Source organism: Perognathus longimembris, chromosome 27 (genome assembly GCF_023159225.1).
Source record: "Perognathus longimembris pacificus isolate PPM17 chromosome 27, ASM2315922v1, whole genome shotgun sequence".
Taxonomy (NCBI): Eukaryota; Metazoa; Chordata; class Mammalia; order Rodentia; family Heteromyidae; genus Perognathus; species Perognathus longimembris.
This window is the reverse complement of record NC_063187.1, coordinates 7,634,915-7,656,897: the sequence shown is the minus strand read 5'-3', so window position 1 is coordinate 7,656,897 and position 21,983 is coordinate 7,634,915. Positions and strand designations below refer to the sequence as shown.

The following is a 21,983-nucleotide window of genomic DNA, read 5'->3' as shown; positions in this document are numbered from 1 at the left end:
GCTTTGTCTCGTGTATGTAGACTGTCTGCCCTTAGTCATACGCCTGTGGGTGACTAAAATGAGAAGGTGATAGAAATAGATAGATATTGTGGAGCCCAGCGTCCACCTCTGTGGCCCCATTCAAGTGTAGACTGAAAATCTACACTCGTCACTATTTCCTGAGTAGTGCAGTAGCACAGCTGGGTTTGCTGTTGTGAGCGCTCTAGAGGTGACTGAGCATATGTGACGGCATGCATCACCAATACACGAGGGGCTTGAGCATCGGTGGGTTTTGGTAGCCATGGGACTGTCTGGGTGGGTGGGGGCCTGGAACAGATCCTGGCAGATACCAAAGCCTCTTACCACATCTGGGCAAGGAGTGTTGCAGGCAGTTCTCAGTTCTCCTCCTGTACCAAAGCGTATTCGTGAATGCAGGAAAAGGAATGGCATCTTGAAAACAAATTGATTTGCCCTCTTGATTGTAACGAATTGATTTACTTGTATTTGCTAAAAGTTCTAGAGGAACATTTAGGGAACTTTATGGAAAAAATGTTGAAGTTTTGTTCGAAATAGCGTACATTTTGTTGTAGCGAAAGAGTTTGTGGAAAAACAGCAGTTTCTATCACAGAAAGTAGACTGTGTCTTATTTTAACAGGTTGATCTCTACGTGTGTATGTTTTGTGGTCGAGGAAACAACGAGGACAGGCTGCTTTTGTGTGATGGATGTGACGACAGCTATCACACTTTTTGTCTAATTCCACCTCTACCGGACGTGCCCAAGGGAGATTGGAGGTGCCCTAAGTGTGTTGCTGAGGTATGGGCCTAGGAGCAGTAATGCACGCGCACATAACCCGCTCCCAGAGCTGGCAACATAACCATGTGTCAGCTTGTCTCCAAAGCCTGTTCTGACTCCTAGCTACATCATTCTGTTTTTTCAGTTGAGGGAGATTTGTGATTAGATCATTGGTATTGCTACACTAAAGAGGAAGAAAAATTATAGCTTTTGTCTTTTCTTTCAGTAATGGGGTTTGAGTTTAGGGCCTTGCACTTTCTTGATGTATTTTCTCAGTTGGTGCGCGACCACTTGAGTCATGACTTTAACCCTGCTTTGTGCTGGTTATTTTGGAGTTGGGGTCGTGTGTGTGTGTGTGTGTATACATGTACGTGTACATACATATATATGTATACCACATTTTATTGACCCATTCATCTGTTGTATGGCATCTGGGCTGTTCCCATGGCCTGGCTATGGTGAATAGTTCTCCATGGCTCTGCAGGTACCTTCCTTGTATCCTGCGTTGCAATCTTTTGGAGTGCCCAGGAGTGGTATCGCTGTATCATCTACCTGCAAATTTGGTGGTACTTCAGTTAGTACAGTTTTAATTAGTTCATCTTAGACATATTTTTCTCTCTAGGAATGTAACAAACCCCGAGAAGCCTTTGGATTTGAACAAGCTGTACGAGAGTATACACTTCAAAGCTTTGGGGAGATGGCAGATAATTTTAAGTCTGATTATTTCAATATGCCAGTCCATGTAAGTAACCGTCTTTTCTGTCCATTTGGAGAGGTCCAAAGTGTAAATAGTTTGTGTTTCATTTTCAATATTTTATGGAAAACCAGGGACCGAGTGCAAAAGATGAGAGAATACTGAATCTTGAAATGAGGGGGTTTGGGCCAGGTGCCAGTGGCTTGTGCCTATAACCCTACCTACTTTGGAGTCTGAGATTTGAGGATTGCTGTTTAAAGCCAACCTCAGTGGGGAAATCTGATGAGAGAGTCAGTCTCTCCTCCCTCTCCCCCTCTCCCCCCCTCTCCCCCTCTCCCCCCCCTCTCCCCCTCTCTCCCCCCCTCTCCCCCCCTCTCCCCCCTCTCTCCCCCTCTCTCCCCCTCTCTCCCCCTCTCTCCCCCTCTCTCCCCCTCTCTCCCCCTCTCTCCCCCTCTCTCCCTCCCCCCTCTCTCCCCCCTCTCTCCCTCCCCCCCCCCTCTCTCTCTCCAGTCCTGGGGACTGGACTCAGGACCTGAGCACTGTCCCTGGCTTCTTTTTGCTCAAGCCTAGCACTCTGCCACTTGGGCCACAGCGCCACTTCTGGCCATTTTCTGTATATGTGGTGCTGGGGAATTGAACCCAGGGCTTCATGTATACGAGGCAAGCACTCTTGCCACTAGGCCATATCCCCAGCCCTCTGATGAGACTCTTAACTCTAATAAACTACAAAAAAAGCCAGAACTGGAGCTATGTATGGCTTAAGTGTATGGCCTTGAGCAAAAGAAGTAAGCCCCAGGAACTGCACAAAAATAAAAAGGGGGTTGGCATTTTGTACTCTCCTATTATGAAACCTGTTCCAGTGTTGGTTTCGTGAGCTTTTCTTTGAAGAATCCTTTATAGAAAAGCTGAAGTACTTGGCTGTTATGTGGAGTTTACTCCTTTCCCTAATAAATGTTGGGCGTTTTAAGTTCTAGCAGAAATAAGGCTCCGCTTTGTTATTGGCATTTCCTTGTTTCACATTCTGTTCATCTTTGTCCTGAAGAAAGAAGCAGTTTTTTCTAGAAAAAGAGTTCACATTCATAGTTTTTCTGAATATCCAGGTTATCTTTAGCTTTCCACAGCTGTTGTCATTATGAAAAGCTAGGAGCCTGTTAATTTTGCCTGGGAAGTGTGGATTTGTAAAAATGTCATCTTGCATTCACTTGGGCTGTGTATTATTAGAGAGTCAGCAGCAGGTCATTCTTGTTTTCCTGTGTAGATGGTGCCTACAGAGCTAGTGGAGAAGGAGTTCTGGAGGCTGGTTAGCAGCATTGAGGAAGATGTTATTGTCGAGTACGGTGCTGACATCTCCTCAAAGGACTTTGGAAGTGGATTTCCTGTGAAGGATGGTCGGAGGAAGATGTTCCCAGAGGAAGAGGTGCATAGAAAACTACCTTTCTCTCATACTAAATCTGTGTGGTTCCGACATAACAGTCTTCGGTCTCATGAACAAGGCAAAATACTTTTAAGAAATGACTGCATTTTAAAGCTAATTAGTTCTTTTAACTTATTCCATGTGTGCATATGTATATATTTATTTTTGGCTGCATTGGGGTTTGAACTAAGGGCCTCATGCCTTTATTTTTTTATTATTTTTTTTTTTTGGCCAGTCCTGGGCCTTGGACTCAGGGCCTGAGCACTGTCCCTGGCTTCTTCCCGCTCAAGGCTAGCACTCTGCCACTTGAGCCACAGCGCCGCTTCTGGCCGTTTTCTGTATGTGTGGTGCTGGGGAATCGAACCTAGGGCCTCGTGTATCCGAGGCAGGCACTCTTGCCACTAGGCTATATCCCCAGCCCCTCATGCCTTTATTAGCTTGCTTGGCTGGCACATTCTCACTGGAATCACATTTCTAAACCTGCTTTTTGCTGATTATTTTTGGAGATGGAGTCTTAGCAGACTTTTCTGCCTAGACTGGCCTTGTGATCTTTTCGCCTTCTTAGTGGTTAGGATTATAGGAATAAGGCCAGCGCCTGGCTATTATTTCCTGTATTTTTAAGTGTGTGACTCTCTTCTGTTGTTTTACCTGCCAGACTTTTAATAATGTATACTGAAAAAATTCTTTTAGAGCCTTGGGGGTTAACCTAGAACTTTGTACATGCTAAACATGTGCTATACTACAAAATAATATTTAAAATTTCTTGTTCTCTTCAGGAAAACAAGGAATATACTGCATTAGTAGGGGGTGTTGTAAACATACATGTCGGCATAAGGCAAATGCTGACAAAAATTAATATTTAACTTTTTTGGGTATTGACCTTGTCTCTTAACTGAAGAGATTATTTTTTAGCCAACTAGCTTTCAAGTCAACCAAAACATATTGAATAGCATGTGTTGAATCCCCGTCCCATCTTCTCTTACAGGAGTATGCACTATCTGGATGGAATTTGAACAATATGCCCGTCCTGGAGCAGTCTGTTCTTGCGCACATTAACGTGGACATTTCTGGCATGAAGGTGCCTTGGCTCTATGTGGGGATGTGTTTCTCTTCTTTTTGCTGGCACATTGAAGATCACTGGAGCTACTCCATTAATTATTTGCATTGGTAGGTACAGGTCTCTGCATAGCATGCGCATTTGAGGCCTCTTTTTGGTGCTGGGGATAGAATCCAGAGGCTCACACATCCTGAGTCCGTGCTCTACCACTGAGCTACTCCCCTGTGGGGTCTGTGGTCTTTTTTGAATATGTAGTAATGTTACATATACATGTAATAATTTATTAGGGAGACTGACTTAATAAGTATTTACTACCCAAAAGGAGGATACTTTGGTGGGGAAAGGATGGAGAAGTGGCTCAGCCACCTTCTTTTATAAAGCATATTTAAATAGCAAAACCTAGAGTTTTAGAGTATGTGAGTGATATGTGTGTGTGTTGTCAGAGGAGATGTGCACTGTCCACTGTCCTGATGAATTAGGTCCTCAGCCCAGTTTTTTATCTTGCAGCTTCACTTCCGGCTTTGTTGTGGTTAATTGGAGATGAGAATCTTATAAACTTTACTGTTGGGGCTGGCTTTGAACTGTAATCCTCAGGTCTAAGCCCTGAGTGGCTAGGATTATAGGTATGAACAACTGGCTACCAGCTTTCACCCCAATTTCAATGAATCTTGATCTATGAAAAAAATAAGATGCTTAGAGTTTATGTAAGGAACTTACCTTCACTTTTTGCAATTTTAGAAAGCTGTGGGTGCCCCCCCCCCCTTCTTTGTGGTTGAATTCTCAGTGCTTGGAGCACCTCTAGCACTAAAATGTTTCTTTCAGTAGTATTTTCCCTTAAAATATCCCTTTAAATTCATTTGTTGAATTTCTTTAATCTCACAGCTTTTACTTACTCTATCAGTTCCTTCCAATGTACTATGATATTACTATCTTAACTAGATATTTTGTCTTCATTGAGAAAATAATCAGATTGGTTAAGTAGGAAATGTGATCTTCTTGCTCTCCCTTATTGTTGTGCTGTGTAGGAGCTGCTAGCCTTATGTGTCTACTTAAACTAGTTAAGGAGAAGTAGAATTACAGACTTCGATAGCCCACGTTGCACTGACCTCATGAGGTGCTTTATAGTTGTATGTGACTGGGAGCTGTTGCATGTTCCAGCAAAACAGAATCTCATTATCCTCTCAGTAAACTCTGTTCCTGATGGAGTAGCACTGGCTGGTCTAGAGTCCCCGGAACTGCAGGAGGATTTGAAAGTATTGCATGAGTATCTCGCCTAATCAAATATATTCCCTAGGGGTAAACTACTTTAGCATTCTAAATGAGCTCTGAATAAATAACTATAAATATTCTACTAAAACCTAATAAACATGATGCCATGTTCTTGGTCCTTAAGGTTTATAGGAAGCTATCTTTAAGATTTCATTAGTTTCTAGTGTTGGCTTATTTCCTTGGCCAGGAAAACTGAGCTCAGGGAAGTCACTCATAGGTATTCTGGAACTTCTGTGTTGTTCCTTGTGGGGATAACTGGAGTGTCTGGTGTGCTTGTGATGAAGTAGATTCCTGTGGAACAGTGCTTATTTTTTATCTAGTGTCTTCTCTATTTGAAGACATTTTGGCTGACTCCCCTTGGGTGTGTTGCTTTATTTTCTAATGGTGACAGTGTGTACCTCTATCCCTATCTATCCCTTTGCTGTACCTCCAGTGATGACCAGTAGCACAGACTGTGGGGGGGTGGCCAGCGGTAAGGGCATGTCGCCTGTGGCGCTGGGCTCTCCACAGCTGTTCTCCATTTAGTGGGTGGGAGTTGGGGGCTTGGTCTCATTGGTACCGTGTTCTCTGTAGCTGAACTCTTGACTTCTTTTGCTAGGGGCGAGCCAAAGACATGGTATGGGGTACCGTCTCATGCTGCAGAACAGTTGGAGGAAGTGATGAGGGAGCTGGCCCCTGAGCTTTTCGAGTCCCAGCCTGACCTCCTGCATCAACTAGTCACCATCATGAACCCCAACGTGCTGATGGAGCATGGGGTGCCTGTGAGTCTTCCGTGTCTCTCTTCAGTGCTTTTCAAGTTACTTCAGCTCTTGATTAAATACAGTCACAACGTATGTTTTGTTTGTAACTGGAAGTCACAGGTCATGTCATCTATTAGCCAAATTAGAATTTATACAATGACTGAGAACAGCTTTTACTTGACCGAAAAGTGTTTTCTTGAAGTAGGAATCCGATTTGATGAATAGTTGCCTAGTCATATAGCCGGGCTTCCAGCAAATGGTTATATTCTTGTTTGGACAAATGTTTTATAGTCATTACTATTCCAAATATTAGTATTTTAAACAGTAGGTATAATAACTAATCTTTACCTTTTTTTTTATTACCATATATTTGCTATTCAAGGAGGTTGCTCTTCTAGCCTCCCTCCCCCTACGTCTACGGCAATTGCAAGAGGTTTCATTGCTCTGTTTTTGTCCTTGTCCAGGGTTTTCACACATTCATCCTCTTCCACCCTGGTTTGCTGACTCCCTCTCAAGTACTCATCTCCCACAGAGCTTATTTTCTGTCCCCTCCCTAACCCCTTATTGATGAGCAGATTTCTTTGAGGTTTTTTATGCTGTGTTCATAATTGGAAGGTGTTTCAAGACAATTACCCACCCTCTGTGTTCCTTTTTTTTTTTTTTTTTTTGGCCAGTCCTTGGGGCCTTGGACTCAGGGCCCGAGCACTGTCCCTGGCTTCTTCACGCTCAAGGCTAGCACTATGCCACCTGAGCCACAGCGCCCCTTCTGGCCGTTTTCCATATATGTGGTGCTGGGGAATCGAACCGAGAGCTTCATGTGTAGGAGGCAAGTGCTCTTGCCACTAGGCCATATTCCCAGCCCCTCTGTTTTCCTTTTTTATGTAAATATCTCAGTTTTTAATACATGAGATAATGAAGCAATATATGCTACGAATGTCTTTTTTCCTTTCAACACAGTTTTGAGAACAACTGTCAGACTTAAATTACTACAATATGATAAAGTATAAATTTAAGAGAATTTCCATGTGATGAAAAATTGAAATAAGTTTTTCTTTCTGATGCTACTCGTGGCATAGAACCCAAGGCCTTTATAAGCTTAGACAAGTACTCTACCACGAGTGGTAGAGGATCCCTGGATTTTGTGCTACGATTATTGGATTACAGATGTGGGCTACCATTGCCAGTTCCTCATAGCTGTAATAAAAGTAAGGTGAATGGTGTTAATTTGTTTTTTGAAGAGTGAGTTTATGGTCTGGGGGAACGGTTCAAATGAAGTGGTAGAGCCACCATCCTTCCTAACAAGGTCGAGGCCCTGAGTTCAAAAGTAGTACTGCCAACAACAACAAAAAAGTGGCAACAAAATCTCTGACACTTAAAGACACATGGTTTTATCACAAAATGGCACATGAACACTGATTTCGGGGTATTTCATATGACATATTAACTGATCAGTTTAGCTAGTTTATAAAATTTTATCCGAAGATTGTAGGCAATTTCATTATTTGCCACTGTTTACAGCACAGGAATTTTAAAGTTCTCGTGAGTAAAAATTACCTATTTATCTGTTTACTTATTTGTGTCAGTTGTAGGGCCAGGGCCTGGATACTGTCCCTGAGCTTTTTGCTTGAGACTAATGCTCTACCACTTTGAGCCCCACAGCTCCACTTCTGGTTTTCTGGTGCTTAATTGGAAATAAGAGTCTCATAGGGACTTTTGTGCCCAGGCCGACTTTGAATTGTGATCCTCAGATCTCACCCTTGTGAGTAGCTAGGAAAAAACATATTAATCATTAGGAAATGAGTACCTTAGTGAGCATCTTTATTGTTTTCCGTTTAGAAAATGTGTTTGAAACCGACTGATGAAATCTGTCTCCCTTTGTTGTTTTGTTCTTTTATACCCCTGTTCCCAATTTGCATTTAGGTGTACAGGACCAATCAATGTGCTGGCGAGTTTGTAGTGACGTTTCCTCGTGCCTATCACTCCGGATTCAACCAGGGCTACAACTTTGCGGAGGCTGTGAACTTCTGTACTGCCGACTGGGTCGGTTCTTTAGCAAGTGGCTGTTACATGTCTCCCAAAACCCTACAAAAGGAGCTCAGGAGCCACACTTACTTGGCTGGGTCTAAGTGTGCATTTCCGTGGTAGTAAATGATGGGCTGTTGTCACTAAAAAAGTTGAGGAGAGTTTCCATCACATTGCTCCAGAAGGTTTAATAGTTCTTCTTCCCATCCATTCACTAGTTTCCCTATTCTTTTTGAACTTGAAATGAGCAGTTGTTTATTTCTCAGTGCAATACAGTTTCTCTGTTCTATGAGAGCAGAGGTGGTAGAGCATCTGCTTAGCCATCACAAGGCCCTGAGTTCATACCTCAGTACTATAAGAACAAATTTGTAAATAATGTCAGCAGTCACTAGTTTGCTTTTGTATGAGGTCGATATCAGAAGGTTTATTAGGTAATTATGATTGCGGAAAGGCTACACTGACTTGTTCTTTTAGTTTTAATGATTTTTCCCCTCTCATCTTTGGGGAAATCTTTCAGTACCATTGAATCTTAGATTGTGTGTGTGTATCTTTTAATTTTTATCGTTAACTATAGAAAGCTAAGTAAAGTGGGATGGGATGACATGGGATCTTGTAATGTTGCCCAAACTATACTAGAGACTCCTGCCTCAGCCCTCTGTGCATCGGGACTGCAGGTGTGAAATGCCATATATGGCTTGTGAGCACTCCTGTTAATCCAGTTAGGTTATACTTCTCTATTATTAGTCCATGGAAGCAGCACATTTAGCATGAACAAGATGTTTAGGATTTGCCTTGGGCTTGAGCTCTACTTCTTAAAACAATTGACATTTGCTGAGTTTGACTTAACCCATACTTTACTGAGTGTAAGGTGGGAAGCAGGGTTTCTGCAGATAAGGGTGTAGGTATGTTGTCTACCTTTACCGTTGTGATGACTCTTTGTGGGAAGCTCTTTTACCAGGCCTAACTATTTAAAGGTGCTGACACATTCACTTAAAACCCAGAGTAAATGCTTGTGGTGAGAGCCCTTGGTATACTTTAGAAAAAAGTATACTTGGAGCAGCGTTATCTCTGAAACGGTAGCAGGCCTTTTTCTGAGCTATCACGCATAATCATTTCTATTGTATGTGGCTTTCTTGCATGTTATAATTAGGAACTGCAAACCCCACCATTTGGTTTTTCTTCTACTTGCTCTTATATAGCTGCATAAGAAATATTTAAAGCGTAAAAAAGAAATAAGACATGGAAGAGTTGTATGTTGTTCATAGACAAGATAGGTGCTAATTATGCATTCAACATATATTTCCTTGGGAATGGTTGTCTCTTTGAAGAGCATGGAAGACTGCTTGATTCAGATAGAGCCTCATACTATGTGTTCTTTTTGTTCTTTCCCATTGTTCTCAACATAGAAGTTCCAAAAGACTACTTCTATCTTTGAATTTTTTCTCTTTACCTTACAGTTTCCAAATTCAAATAAGCAACTTTTCAGCCACTGTGGTTTTTCCATTCTAGCACAGGAAATAAGTGTGTGTGTATGAAATATAGCTACTTTCATAATTCGGTTTGTACCTCGGAAGTCACAGAAATGTCCAGAATTTATATCAGGAGTATGGCTTTGTTTATTTTGATGGTGCTTTTCTGTGCTAATGATGCACTCCCCTACTGAGCCACATCAGCTTCAGAGAGTAGCTGTTGACTATGGAAAATTGTCATTTAGCAATTTATTTCCGTTAGGGAAAACAGGGTGTTAGCTATGATTTCACTCCTTTGAACCCTTCCTGTGAGGCTGGTTGATTTGGGGCTTCTGGAAGCTTAAAACAACTTTTGATTTGGCTCTTGGAAACAAAAAGAAAAGACAATGTGTATTGATTAAATAGTACTCTCCCTTCATTTTTTTCTTCTTTTCTAATAATGTGTCCTTTTTGTTCTGTGAAAGGCTGAATGCTAAATACTTCCACTTAACATTTTATAGTTGGAACTTCTTTTTTCTTTTGTGCCAGTACTGGGGCTTGAACTCAGAGACTCACACTCTTAACTTGGCTTTTTTGCTCAAGGCTTGCACTCTTGTATCACTGAGTCACAGTTATACTGCTCGCTTTTTTTGTAGTTAATTGGAGATAAATGTCTCATGGACTGTTTTGCCTGGGGTTCTCTTTGAACCTAGATCCTCAGATATCAGTCTCCTAAATAGCTAGGATTACAAGTGTAAGCCACCAACCACCCTGCTTAAGATTTCCTGTTGTTACATATTTTTTCTTTTCCCTTTATGGCTAACCATTTGTTAGATTGACCTCAGTTTTCTGCCTCCTCTTATACCAAGGAACTCCATTTTCCTTGTCCACATCATAAGTAGAAAATGAGTTTGGGACAGAAGCTTTTAGTATCTCAGATGATGGGAATCTCTGGGAAGGGCCTGTGAAATTCTTGCTGGGTCACAGAGTTAATGCTCACAGTTGCCTCTTAGGTTCAGGTAAGACTTGTTATTCTGTCTTTATAATCAAAGGGAGGATCGGGTGGGTAGAGCTTCTGCCTGGGATGTCATGAACAAGAAATGTAATTTGGAAATCTGTTCTCAGCTACCCATTGGTCGTCAGTGTGTAAATCACTACCGAAGGCTGAGGCGCCACTGTGTCTTCTCGCACGAGGAACTCATTTTCAAAATGGCTGCAGATCCGGAATGTCTGGATGTGGGGCTGGCTGCCATGGTCTGCAAAGAGTTGACTCTCATGACTGAAGAAGAAACACGACTAAGGGAGTCCGTAGTTCAGATGGTGAGTCCACTGAGCACAGTGGCTGCTTTGGATCTGTCTGATGGAACGTAGGAAAAAAATGGAACACGTAGAAAGAATTTTTACCTTTGATTTCCTTTGGCGTTGAACAGAAAAATCAGTAAGATTTCTTTGAAGGACATTTTATATTTTAGTAGTTACTATTTTGGTTTCTTCAGGTTCCAAAACTTCTAAGAAACATGATGTCATTTAGGTTTTTCTTTCTTTCTTTTTTTTTGGCCAATCCTAGGGCTTGAACTCAGGGCCTAGGCAGGGTCCCTGAAATTGTGTGTGCGCGCGCATGCGTGTGTGCGCATGTGTGCTTTGCCAGTCCTGGACCTTGAACTCTGGGCCTGAGCACTGTCCCTGGCTTCTTTTTTGCTCAAGGCTAGCACTCTACCACTCGAGCCACAGCGCCACGTCTGGCTTTTTTTGTTTATATAGTGCTGAGGAATCACCATACTAGTCAAGCACTCTACCAGTAAGCCACATTCCCAGCCCTCTTTTATTTCTTATTAGCACATAATTGTACAGAGGGGTTTCATTGTGATGTTTCCTTACATGCTTTTAACATACTCACAAATTTACCCTCTCTGTTACCTTTTCATTTCCTGGCTCTCTCCACCTTTTAAACAGTTTCTAGTCTACTTTCATACTCTATGAAGTACTTAGATCATATTTACCTTTACCATGACCCGCCTCTCTCACCCTCCCCTCCTCTAGTTTCCCCTTTTTTGCACTCATTCATTTTGAGGATCATGGTTCAAAGAATCATGCAAGTGGAGGTATGTGTGGCTCAAGTGGTAGCGTGCCAGCCTTGAGTAAAAAAGCAAAATAAGACTGCTGGCTTTGAACCATGATCTTCGGGTCTCAGCCTCCTGAGTAGCTAGGATTACAGTAGCATGAGCCACCATCGCCCTCCTGCTAGGAAGTATTTTCTTATCATGCCATTCACTTGTATCCTGAATGAGTGATGTACCTATTGGAAAGGAGTTTGTTTTTGAGGCTTTGAAGATGAAGAAAAGTTAATGTGTGCTGTCACTGTTGTTTCAGGGTGTCCTGATGTCAGAAGAAGAAGTGTTTGAGCTTGTTCCTGATGACGAACGACAGTGCTCAGCCTGCAGAACCACCTGTTTCCTCTCAGCTCTCACCTGCTCCTGTAATCCCGAGCGGCTAGTGTGTCTCTACCACCCAGCTGATCTGTGCCCCTGCCCCATGCAGAAGAAATGTCTTAGGTAAAGTGAGATCATTATACCTTTCCTGTGTCTGAACTCTAGTAACTTTCCTACCTGTTTTCTATCTGCTCAAGGACTAGGTCCTGAACGTGGAAGCTACAATTACTCTTTATCAGTTAATTCCACATGTTTCTTGTCTCTCTCTCTACATTAAAACTGTGATACACCATCCCCATACTGGAGATTGGATAGACAAGCACTTACCACTTGAGCACCACCCACAATCTTGTGGGCATCTTTCATTTTCTCATTTATTTTCAAGTTGTCCTTGGGTTTTAAAGGTTTTATTTCTGTGGGTTTTTGTTGTGTGTGTGTGTTTTTTTTTTTTTTTAAAACCTCCCTTCTCTGTGGTATAAATGTCAGGATACAGTCCTGTGACCCTGCAGTCCACACCTCTATCCATGTACCATCTTTTCTCATTTATTTGCAAGTTTTAAAGTTTCTAATTTCTATTTTTTTGTAGATACCGCTACCCACTAGAAGACCTCCCTTCCCTCCTCTATGGCGTGAAAGTCAGGGCGCAGTCCTATGACACTTGGGTCAGTCGTGTCACAGAGGCACTGTCCGATAACCTCAGCCACAAGAAAGGTTACGTTTCCTCTTTTGTAGGCCTGCGCTGTGGTGTCCTCACTTTGTCCCCTGCTTCAAGGATAGTGGAGACTCAGGCGCTCCTTGGATAGTGTCTATTTGAGAAACTTCCTCTTGAGACATAGGGTTTCATGTAACCTGGAGTTCACTCTGGAGCCCAGGCTGGCTTCTAACGTGTAATCCTCCTGCCTTGGCCTCCTAAGTGTGAGGGTTACAGGTGTGTGTGTGCCACCACACTCGGCAGAGGTCTTCTTTTAAGGGAAAAGCTGACAGACACCAGACGGGCCGGGTAGCTTGTAGCTCATTATGTTTGCTGCTAATTGACTAATACTCAAAGCTTTATTGAAAGAGAAATGATCTCCAGGCTTTGGGAATGGGTTCAGGTACCTGCTAGAAACTTTCCCAGCATTGGTAAGATTTTTCACAGCTGTGTTAGATTTCTGCTCCTTGCTTGATGACCTACTTGGGGGAGGTTGATGAAGGTTTGAAGCATGTGGCCATACATAGCATGTGGTTTCCCCTCCATGTTATTTTACAGATTTGGTTGAACTGAGAGTAATGCTGGAAGATGCTGAGGATAGGAAATACCCAGAGAACGATCTCTTTCGAAAACTCAGGGATGCTGTTAAAGAAGCTGAGACCTGTGCTTCTGTGGCTCAGCTGCTGCTTAGCAAGAAGCAGAAACATAGGTAAATGAAAGGAGCATTCATTCCTCCTCATTGCCTATCTCTTTCAGGAGAAAAGTTGGAGCTTTAGCTGGTGTGATCTCTTGTAGTCCTGGTTCTCCCTTCTCCAGGAATGTGAATGCCTCTGTCTTCTTTCCTGCCTGCTTTCCCACTCCCTTCCTCTCTTCATTTTCAGAAGTTGGGGGAGCTCAGAATAGTTAAAGCTGGTTGTAAACTTGTACACGAGGAAGACAGACAATGGACCTTCTGTGCCGAGTGCTAGGAGCCACACTGACTGTGTGTGTGTTTGTGTGTGTTTCTGTCTGTCTCTGTCTCTTATGTGTCTGTCTGTCTCTGAGGGACAAAGACCTGCCTTCTGTGCAGGAAAGACTAAGTCTGCCAAATTTGTTTACCCAGTTTAAGCAGCACCTGGCATCCCTATCTTTCTGGGTATGTGTGATAACCTCAAGTCAGGTTTCTGAAACCCAGTTCCCAAGTCCCCTGGCTCATGCAAATACAAGTTTACTTTTTCAAGCTGTGGTGGCAGTGTCCTCTTTCACATTGAATAGAAGAAACCCCCTGGGGAGATCCATTGCTTGTATCTGAGAAGAGAGCTTAGTGAATTTTCGCCTCAGTTCAGACTGTCTTTTTTAGTTGATAGTAACTTACCAGGGCTCCTTTTTTCTTTTGTTAGGTCCCAAATTAAACTTTCTTTTCTTTCCAGTCCTGGGGCTTGAACTCAGGGCATGAACACTGCCCCTGGCTTCTTTTTGCTCAAGGCTCTACCACTTGAGCCACAGCGCCACTTTGGGCTTTTTCTATATATGTGGTGCAAGCACTCTACCACTACACCATATTCCACAGCCCCCCCGCACCCCCCCCCCCAAATTAAGCTTTCTTAATAGTTTAGATCCAGAAGTTCTGGAGAAAGTGTTTTTTGTTTTTTGTTTTTAGTTCAGGTGACACTTGCTTTATAATCTGTTAAGGAGGGTAACAGCTTAGTCCACATTTTCCTTCCTCACAGAGCAGCACACATGTGCATGCACACACACACACCCTCCTTGCCTTTCTCAGAGTGCTCATGCTTCCTACTGAATTCCCTCTATTTGTTCCGCCCTTGTTTTAAGTCTTGTTTTTAACTCTTATTCCTGTTTTATCTTCTTACCCTATCACCTTCTGGTGGACTAATTCTGATTTTAATTTATGTCACCTTACCTATGCTCCCCTTCCTCCCCCCCCCCCCCCCAACACACACACACACTAGAACGTACACTAAGCCCAGTGTCAGGGTGTTTGGGCTGCTTTTCATTACCTGATCTCTTGTCCCTCCATGGTAGGTGTGTGATCAAGGGCAGCGTGGGGAGATGATACCACAGGCTGAAGGCAGGTGGCAGCAGAGAGTAGTCTAGAAGATACGGGCAGGCAGCAGGAGCCTACAAGTGTATGCCCTCTTTTTTTTTTTTTGGTCAGTTGTGAGGCTTGAACTCGGGGCCTGGGTACTGTCCCTGAGCTCACCACTTTGAGCCACAGCTCCACTTCTGACTTTCTGGCGGTTCATTGGAGATATGGGTCTCAGGGACTTTCCTGCCTGGGCTGGCTTTGAAACTATAATCTGCAGATTTTAGCCTTCCAGGTAGCTAGGATTATAGACATGAGTCACCAGTCAGCGCCTGGCTGTGTACCTTTCGTTAAATGCGTTTTGTATATATATATATATATATACATATATATATGTGTGTGTATATATATATAATCGCTTCATAGGCGTTTCAAGACATTCCTGTATCTGCTGTTACACCTTCCTCTACTTCTCCCTATTCCCTGTCCTCCTTCCTCGTCTCTTCTTCTGAGACATCTCACTATGTAGTCCCAAGTGGCCAGTCATCCTTGTTCACTTCCTGAATGTCTGGTATTACAGGGTTTGCCGCCATGTCTGGTTATGAGTGGCCTGTTCTATAGTAGTGCATACTGGGTTTGGAAATACTTGGTTGTGCATGTGCACATGTGTTTGTGTGTACTGGGGTTTGCGCTCAGGGGCTTTCATCTTTGAGATAGGTTCTTGTGGACTTTCTGTCAGAGCTGGCTTCCAACTGTAATCCTACAGAGTAGGTGAGATTAAAGGAATTAGCCATTGCCACCCAGTGTGAATTTTTAAAATCTCTTTTATTAGAAAACCTTCCTTAGAGACATTGTCCAGTGGGTCTTGTCATTGGACTACTAACTCCATTGAAGAATTTACTAAAAGCACAGGTACAGATAACTTTTAGAAAAATGAGTATACACCTAGATTTTGGAACAAGTCTATGTTGCTCAGTAGCTATGCCAGGTTAGAGCTCCTTGTTTCTAATGGTGAGTTGCTCAACACTCGGGTTTCATTTTCTCCTGCACTTAATGTGGGACTAGGATGGGGACACTCGAGTGCTTTGAGTTACTAACAACTGCCAGGCGTACAAATTAATGCTGACGTGATCACCATTGCCGTGGGACTCCTCTGACGCCAGAATTCTAGAATTGCTTGGGTTTGAATGGTGCAGAGACTAGGAGCCCCAGGAGAGACTGGGATGACTTAAGTTTTTCTTACTGTGCCTCAATATTATTCCACACCAGACAGAGCCCAGATAGTGGGAGAACGCGGACCAAATTGACTGTAGAAGAACTGAAGGCCTTTGTCCAACAACTTTTTAGTCTTCCGTGTGTCATCAGCCAAGCTCGACAAGTGAAGGTGGAGTATGCGTCCTTTCCTTGGGTCTTTGGGTGGGGACCACCATTCAGGGCTCACAGAATGGCCTCTGTGCACTAGTTTTTGCTCTGTTTCTTTTCTCACATATTTGCTGTCAAATATTTAAGGTGTTCAGTAAGCAGTCTCCTGGATTTTTATTGTTTTGGGGGTATGTTTGTTTGTTTTGGGATTGTAAAAGGAATAAAGCTAAGACTAGCTTAGAATTTTTTTTCCCTGTTAATTTTAGCTTGTACACGCCTCTTAACATAAATGTGGACGAAAAACAAAGAATCTTAGTGTGGTGGAAATTAATACACAAACTTACTAAAAATGCAAAACTTGGAGATTCCAGGGCCCTGGGTTTATAATATTAAAATATCAAAACTGTATGTCAAATGCATTATTCTACATATTTTGTCAATTTACAAAACCTAGTAACAATTATATTCCTGTCTTACTCCATTTTATAGAGCACTTTGGTAGTTGATTACTCTTTCTTAATTGACTCTCTTTTAGGCATCGGTGGCACTGTATTCTCCTTCTCTTAGATAAATCTCTTTGCCCTTTCTCCAGACTAATAAATGTAGACCATGAGGAGGCTAAGCCCTTTCTTTATTCCAACCGTGCGGGCGCTCTGATTTGTCCATTGTCGATAAATACCACCTGTATCTTGTTGATGCCCAAATCTCCCCCTCTGGCTTCCTCCTTCTCGATTGACATAATCCAGATGCATAGTATGTGTATATGGACTATTTGTTTCCTTGCTTGCTTTCTGTACTGCAGTTTGAACTTGGGGTCTTGCATGGGCTAGGCAGAGTAAAAGCCATCTTAAAAAAAAACTTTTAATGCTGGGCACCAGTGGCTCACACCTGTAATTCTAGCTATACAAGAGGCTGAAATCTGAGGAGCATCTTATTTCTAATTAACCACTCAAAAACCAGAAATGGAGCTATGATTCAAAGTGGTAGAGTACGCTAGGCTTGAGCAAAAAGAGCTCAGAAACAACACTCAGGCCCTGAGTTCAAGCCCTACAGCCAATCCCTCCCCCTAAAAAAATAAATAAATACACATCTTTTAATGAGCCAAGTGAATAAAAATCCTAGGCTCCATTATTCCTCATTTCATTTCCCTATGCCCAGTCTCTTAAGCAAGTGCTGCCTCTAAGATGTATCTCATAGTAAACCATTTGTTATCAACTGCCTCCATTGGTTAAATATTCTGAGTGTGCCGCAATCTCCTCTGTGGATTACCGCCTCTTAGCTGCTTCCTCTTCTGTTCTGTCCTCCAGCCAGATGGTCATCTCAAACATAAATCTGTCTATCCCATCCTCATTCTGTATCTTTTAAAATTTTCTTTTTCTTTTTATGTTTTTCAGAATCTGCTGGATGATGTGGAAGAGTTTCATGAACGTGCTCAGAAGGCCATGCTGGATGAAACACCAGATTCTTCCAAACTCCAGATGCTGATAGATATGGGTTCTAGTCTCTATGTGGAGCTTCCTGAGTTACCCCGGCTGAAACAAGAGCTCCAGCAGGCTCGGTGGCTGGACGAAGTGAGGCTGACCCTGTCCGACCCTCAGCAGGTTACCCTGGATGTCATGAAGAAACTGATTGACTCTGGTGTAGGCCTGGCACCCCACCACGCCGTGGAGAAAGCAATGGCTGAGCTGCAGGAGCTCCTTACAGTCTCTGAGCGGTGGGAGGAAAAGGCGAAGGCCTGCCTGCAGGCAAGGTGAAGACATCTTGGTGACTGTTACTTCTTCGAGAACCTTAGCAAGTAGAATGGGAAGGAGGAATGTAAGGGGCCTGTTTCATGAAATGGTTAACTTGACCCAGCACAAAGATTGCAAACGGGGCTGCATGTAGACAATTTCAGATAGGTAGCTTGGACTCAGAGCAGGAGAGTTTGTTGAGCTTGGATAGGAATTGCTGAAAAAGAACAGTAGGATTGAAATAGAAGGGAGAAATGTCATTAACTGAGTGTAAGAAACATATAAGGGTGTGTTCAGGTGACAAATGACCTTTCATGGAATGAAGGCTTTAGTTAGGACAGTAACTGGAGAACAGGCTTAGATAGAAGTGCATCATTAGTACTGATACCACACTGGGCTTAATGAGGTTAAGTAAAGTGATATGCTATATATGTATCACTAATTTGACAGTTGTTGGTAGTAATAGTTGAAGTCCTTTTTTTTTTTTTCAAAACCTCCTTTGTAATTTGATCAGTCACAGTTTCTGATGATGGTGCCTCCATATCTCTTATTTTACTCCATTATCTTGACCTGTGATCTTCACAGGAATTCAGACAGTTGAGGTTAATGAGGAAAATGAAACTGATGAAGTAGGGTGATAGGGTGGGTGGCCACAGTGGAGGTATACTCCTTTTCTCTAAGCCCTCCCCAAATTACCTTTCTAAAGCACACCTTCATGGTTTGGATCCATTAGCACGGAGTATTGAGTCCCTTTTTTTGGAGGTTTGGGGGCTGCTCCTGGGGCTTGAACTCAGGGCCTGGGTGCTGTCCCTGAGCTGCTTTTGCTCAAGGCTAGCACTCTACCACTTGAGCCACAGAGCCACTTCTAGCTTTTTCTGTGTATATGGTACTGAGGAATCGAACCCAGGGCTTCATGCATGCTAAGCAAGCATTCTACCACTAAGCCACCTTCCCAGCCCCTGTAAATTTATTTTATATAGATACTGCCTGTTAGATAATTTTACTGTCTCCAGAAGTACCCCACTGACACTCCCCACATGCAGATTGAACTCTTTAACTTCTTCCTGTCCACCCTTCCCTTGTTTGTGAATTCTATAAGTCACATGTCCTTTATATATGAGAATACCCACGTAGGTAGCTGGCTTTGCTCCCTTCTGTTTCCTTGCCCTCACTTGCAGTTGTGTGGTTTTTCCTGAATGGTTCTGGTTTTGATTTTTGCAAGTCAGAAAGAAATTTTTCCTTCCAGTAGGTAGAGAATGCCAGGGTGAAAGTTACTTTGTCTCAGTGCTTTGAATCTGCCATCCTGCCTGCTATTCTGAAGAATAAGCATCTTCTTGGCTTGGCTGTGGCTGCTCAGAGGATAGTTTTTCATTCCCCGGGACTGCCATCCCAGCTGGTGTGGTCCACTGCAGCAGCTCCGTCTGTGATCGCACTTCCCCTTGACTCTGCTCTGTCACCCTCAAGGGGAAGTTCGGATTCCTTAGCCCTGGGTCATCAAGACACTTGATCCATTATGCATCAGGTCTCATTTGTGTGTCATTCATCTCATATTCTGTTCCACACATAGCATTCCTGAAGCATACCCTGTTCCCACTCCTTGTCATTTGTGGAGTGGGGAACTTGTCCTCTCATCATTTCCTGTGGGGACCCCCCTGCCCCTGGCCTCCCCTTTTTCTTCATGTTTTCCTCTTGTTTTGATGCTCATTTAGACCCCGGCACAGTGTAGCAAGTTTAGAAAGCATTGTGAATGAAGCCAAGAACATTCCAGCCTTTCTACCCAACGTGTTGTCCTTGAAAGAGGCCCTGCACAAGGCTCGAGAATGGACGGCTAAGGTGGAAGCTCTCCAGGTAAGCAGACTGGCATGGGCCTGCCTGGCAGGGAGTGTCTGCCACACACAGGAATCCTTGAAACTTCTCATTCCTTAGGATAGAATAACCACAATAAAATAATAGTGTTTACAATTCACCTATTCTTCCATCTGATTCCATCATTGAAACCAAAGACTACCTTTTAAATATAACTTGTTACAAAAGGTGATAGAATTAGCTATTCAGTGCTTACCAATTTTTTTTTAATTACCTGCTGCATCCTTTGAATCTTTTCACATGCATGAATAAGACATGGGAAAATAAGATGAAATTAACATTTACTGAACATCTAGTATTTTTAATACTTTTTTAGATGTTTAGGAACAGGAATGTGAGGGAAGTGATATAAATGCATATTTTTCTTAGATACACCTTTGTAACTCGAAATAGTGAGATCAGTGCTGAAGTAAGCATGGAGTGTGGTAGTATACAACCTAAAACCTCAAAACGTTGAGGCCAGAGAGATACTGAGTTCAAGGAATGCCTGGGCCTACCTTGTGGTTGAAACCTTGTCTCCTGCACCACACCCCCCCCCCCCAAAAAAAAGCCCTAAGTAGTATTGGTAGTGTTGAATATATAAATAATTGAGATGTAGAACTAAACCCAAAGAAAAGCCTGCCCTTCTAGGAGACTGTTGCTTTCAAGAAAGAACATTTTCTAGTTGTATTGACTCCTCTTCCATGCTGTGACTTTTGAGTTAACTTTTTCTGGGACTTGGCTGCCACTGGTTTTTCCTCTTAGAACCTCTGTTTTGATCAGGGCTGCTCCTTTGTCTCTCTGATCAAATCAGGCAGTGTGGTTGTGTAATAATCTTAATTGGCTTATTTATGGTTGAAAGGTAACAAGCTGTCTTACGTCTGTCTCCTTGGTAGTCTGCCCGGCCCTTTTCTTCGGTGGAGTACCGATGAGTGGGTGCTGAGTAAGTGGGCAGGTTCTGATGGTAACTTCTCTATAGGATGCAGGGTTCAGGAGGACAGTTTATCCAGGCTTATCTGGAAGGGGTTCTGGGGGCATTTGGCAGGAATTTGGCATAAGAGGGAAGACTTTTTTCTACATTCTCCTAATGTATTATATTTCAGGCTCCATAAAAGAAGTGAAGTTGTAAGACTCTGCTTCTGTCTTTCAGAGCGGCAGCAATTACGCCTACTTGGAGCAACTTGAGAGCTTATCTGCTAAAGGACGCCCCATCCCCGTGCGCCTTGATGCTCTGCCCCAGGTGGAATCGCAGGTCGCAGCAGCACGAGCCTGGAGAGAGCGGACGGGGCGCACCTTTCTGAAGAAGAACTCCAGCCACACGCTGCTGCAGGTAACCAGGGCCCTTGGTGTCCAGGCACTCAGCTCTCCATCAGCAGCTGCTAACCTCAACCCCCTGGCCAGTCATAGCACGGGTGAGGGTTGTTCCTAGCTTCGTCTGGTCTTTCTAGCCAGTGATATCTCCCAGGTAACACCAGATGTGAGTCTGAAATCTGGAGCCTTAGACTCATTTCCTGATAAGCTTGTGCGGTCTCCAGAATAAGCAGTCAGCCTGGATATTGTCTCTGGTTATTGGACTCTGTCCCTGACAGATCTTCTTTCCCAGAAGCACACGTTCAAATCCTTGTCCTTGTTGTGGTGAGCAGATTGATAATGGTAGTTCGAAGACAGGCTCTGGAGTGAGACCGTTTCAGATTGGAGGACTGGCTCCTCTTCTTGCCAGCCCTATGTCCTTGCGCAAGTTGTTCCCTGAGTCTGTCTCCTTTATTTGTAGAGTGTGGAAATAAACGCATAGGGTTGCACAGGCTAAGTTAGATGCGTACATAAAGTTCTTAAGGTTCGGGAACATGGGCTCTTTTATTATTTTTACTTTAGAAAACCACGGTTTCTATTTTGGTTTTGTTTTCTAGGTGCTGAGTCCCCGAACTGACATTGGTATATATGGAAGTGGTAAAAACAGGAGGAAAAAAGTGAAAGAATTAATAGAAAAAGAAAAAGAGAAGGACTTAGAGCTTGAGCCCTTGAGTGATTTGGAGGATGGACTGGAGGAAACGAGAGATACAGCCATGGTGGTAAGAAACTGGGAAGATGTTAACAGGTGTAGTGTTTTACATTTGTGTACTGTACCATAGGAGTTTTTGTTGTTATTGTTGTTGTTTTTTTTTTTTTCGCCAGTCCTGGGCCTTGGACTCAGGACCTGAGCACTGTCCCTGGCTTCTTCCCTCTCAAGGCTAGCACTCTGCCACTTGAGCTACAGCGCCGCTTCTGGCCGTTTTCCGTATATGTGGTGCTGGGGACTCGAACCTAGGGCCTCGTGTATCCGAGGCAGGCACTCTTGCCACTAGGCCATATCCCCAGCCCCTGTTGTTGTTTTTTGGTGCCAGTCCTGAGGCTTGAACTCAGGGCCTGGGTATTGTTCCTGAGATTCTTTTTCCTCAAGGGTAGCACTCTACCCCTGAGTCACAGTGCCACTTACAGACTTTTCTGAGT

General features: G+C 43.3%; 1 protein-coding gene across 1 annotated transcript in view; it reads left to right on the top strand.

Moving 5' to 3' along the window:
* The window catches only part of Kdm5a (lysine demethylase 5A), a 47,203-nt gene that overhangs the window by 11,907 nt on the left and 13,313 nt on the right, over positions 1 to 21,983 (top strand). Inside the window, exons 8-22 of the mRNA XM_048335147.1 lie at positions 635 to 793; positions 1,395 to 1,514; positions 2,725 to 2,883; positions 3,866 to 4,047; positions 5,805 to 5,967; positions 7,867 to 7,986; positions 10,542 to 10,736; positions 11,787 to 11,968; positions 12,432 to 12,556; positions 13,095 to 13,245; positions 15,829 to 15,943; positions 17,316 to 17,671; positions 19,361 to 19,499; positions 20,647 to 20,826; positions 21,404 to 21,565. Of these exons, the coding sequence (XP_048191104.1) occupies positions 635 to 793; positions 1,395 to 1,514; positions 2,725 to 2,883; positions 3,866 to 4,047; positions 5,805 to 5,967; positions 7,867 to 7,986; positions 10,542 to 10,736; positions 11,787 to 11,968; positions 12,432 to 12,556; positions 13,095 to 13,245; positions 15,829 to 15,943; positions 17,316 to 17,671; positions 19,361 to 19,499; positions 20,647 to 20,826; positions 21,404 to 21,565 (2,508 nt within the window). The remainder of the gene's footprint in view (positions 1 to 634; positions 794 to 1,394; positions 1,515 to 2,724; positions 2,884 to 3,865; positions 4,048 to 5,804; positions 5,968 to 7,866; positions 7,987 to 10,541; positions 10,737 to 11,786; positions 11,969 to 12,431; positions 12,557 to 13,094; positions 13,246 to 15,828; positions 15,944 to 17,315; positions 17,672 to 19,360; positions 19,500 to 20,646; positions 20,827 to 21,403; positions 21,566 to 21,983) is intronic.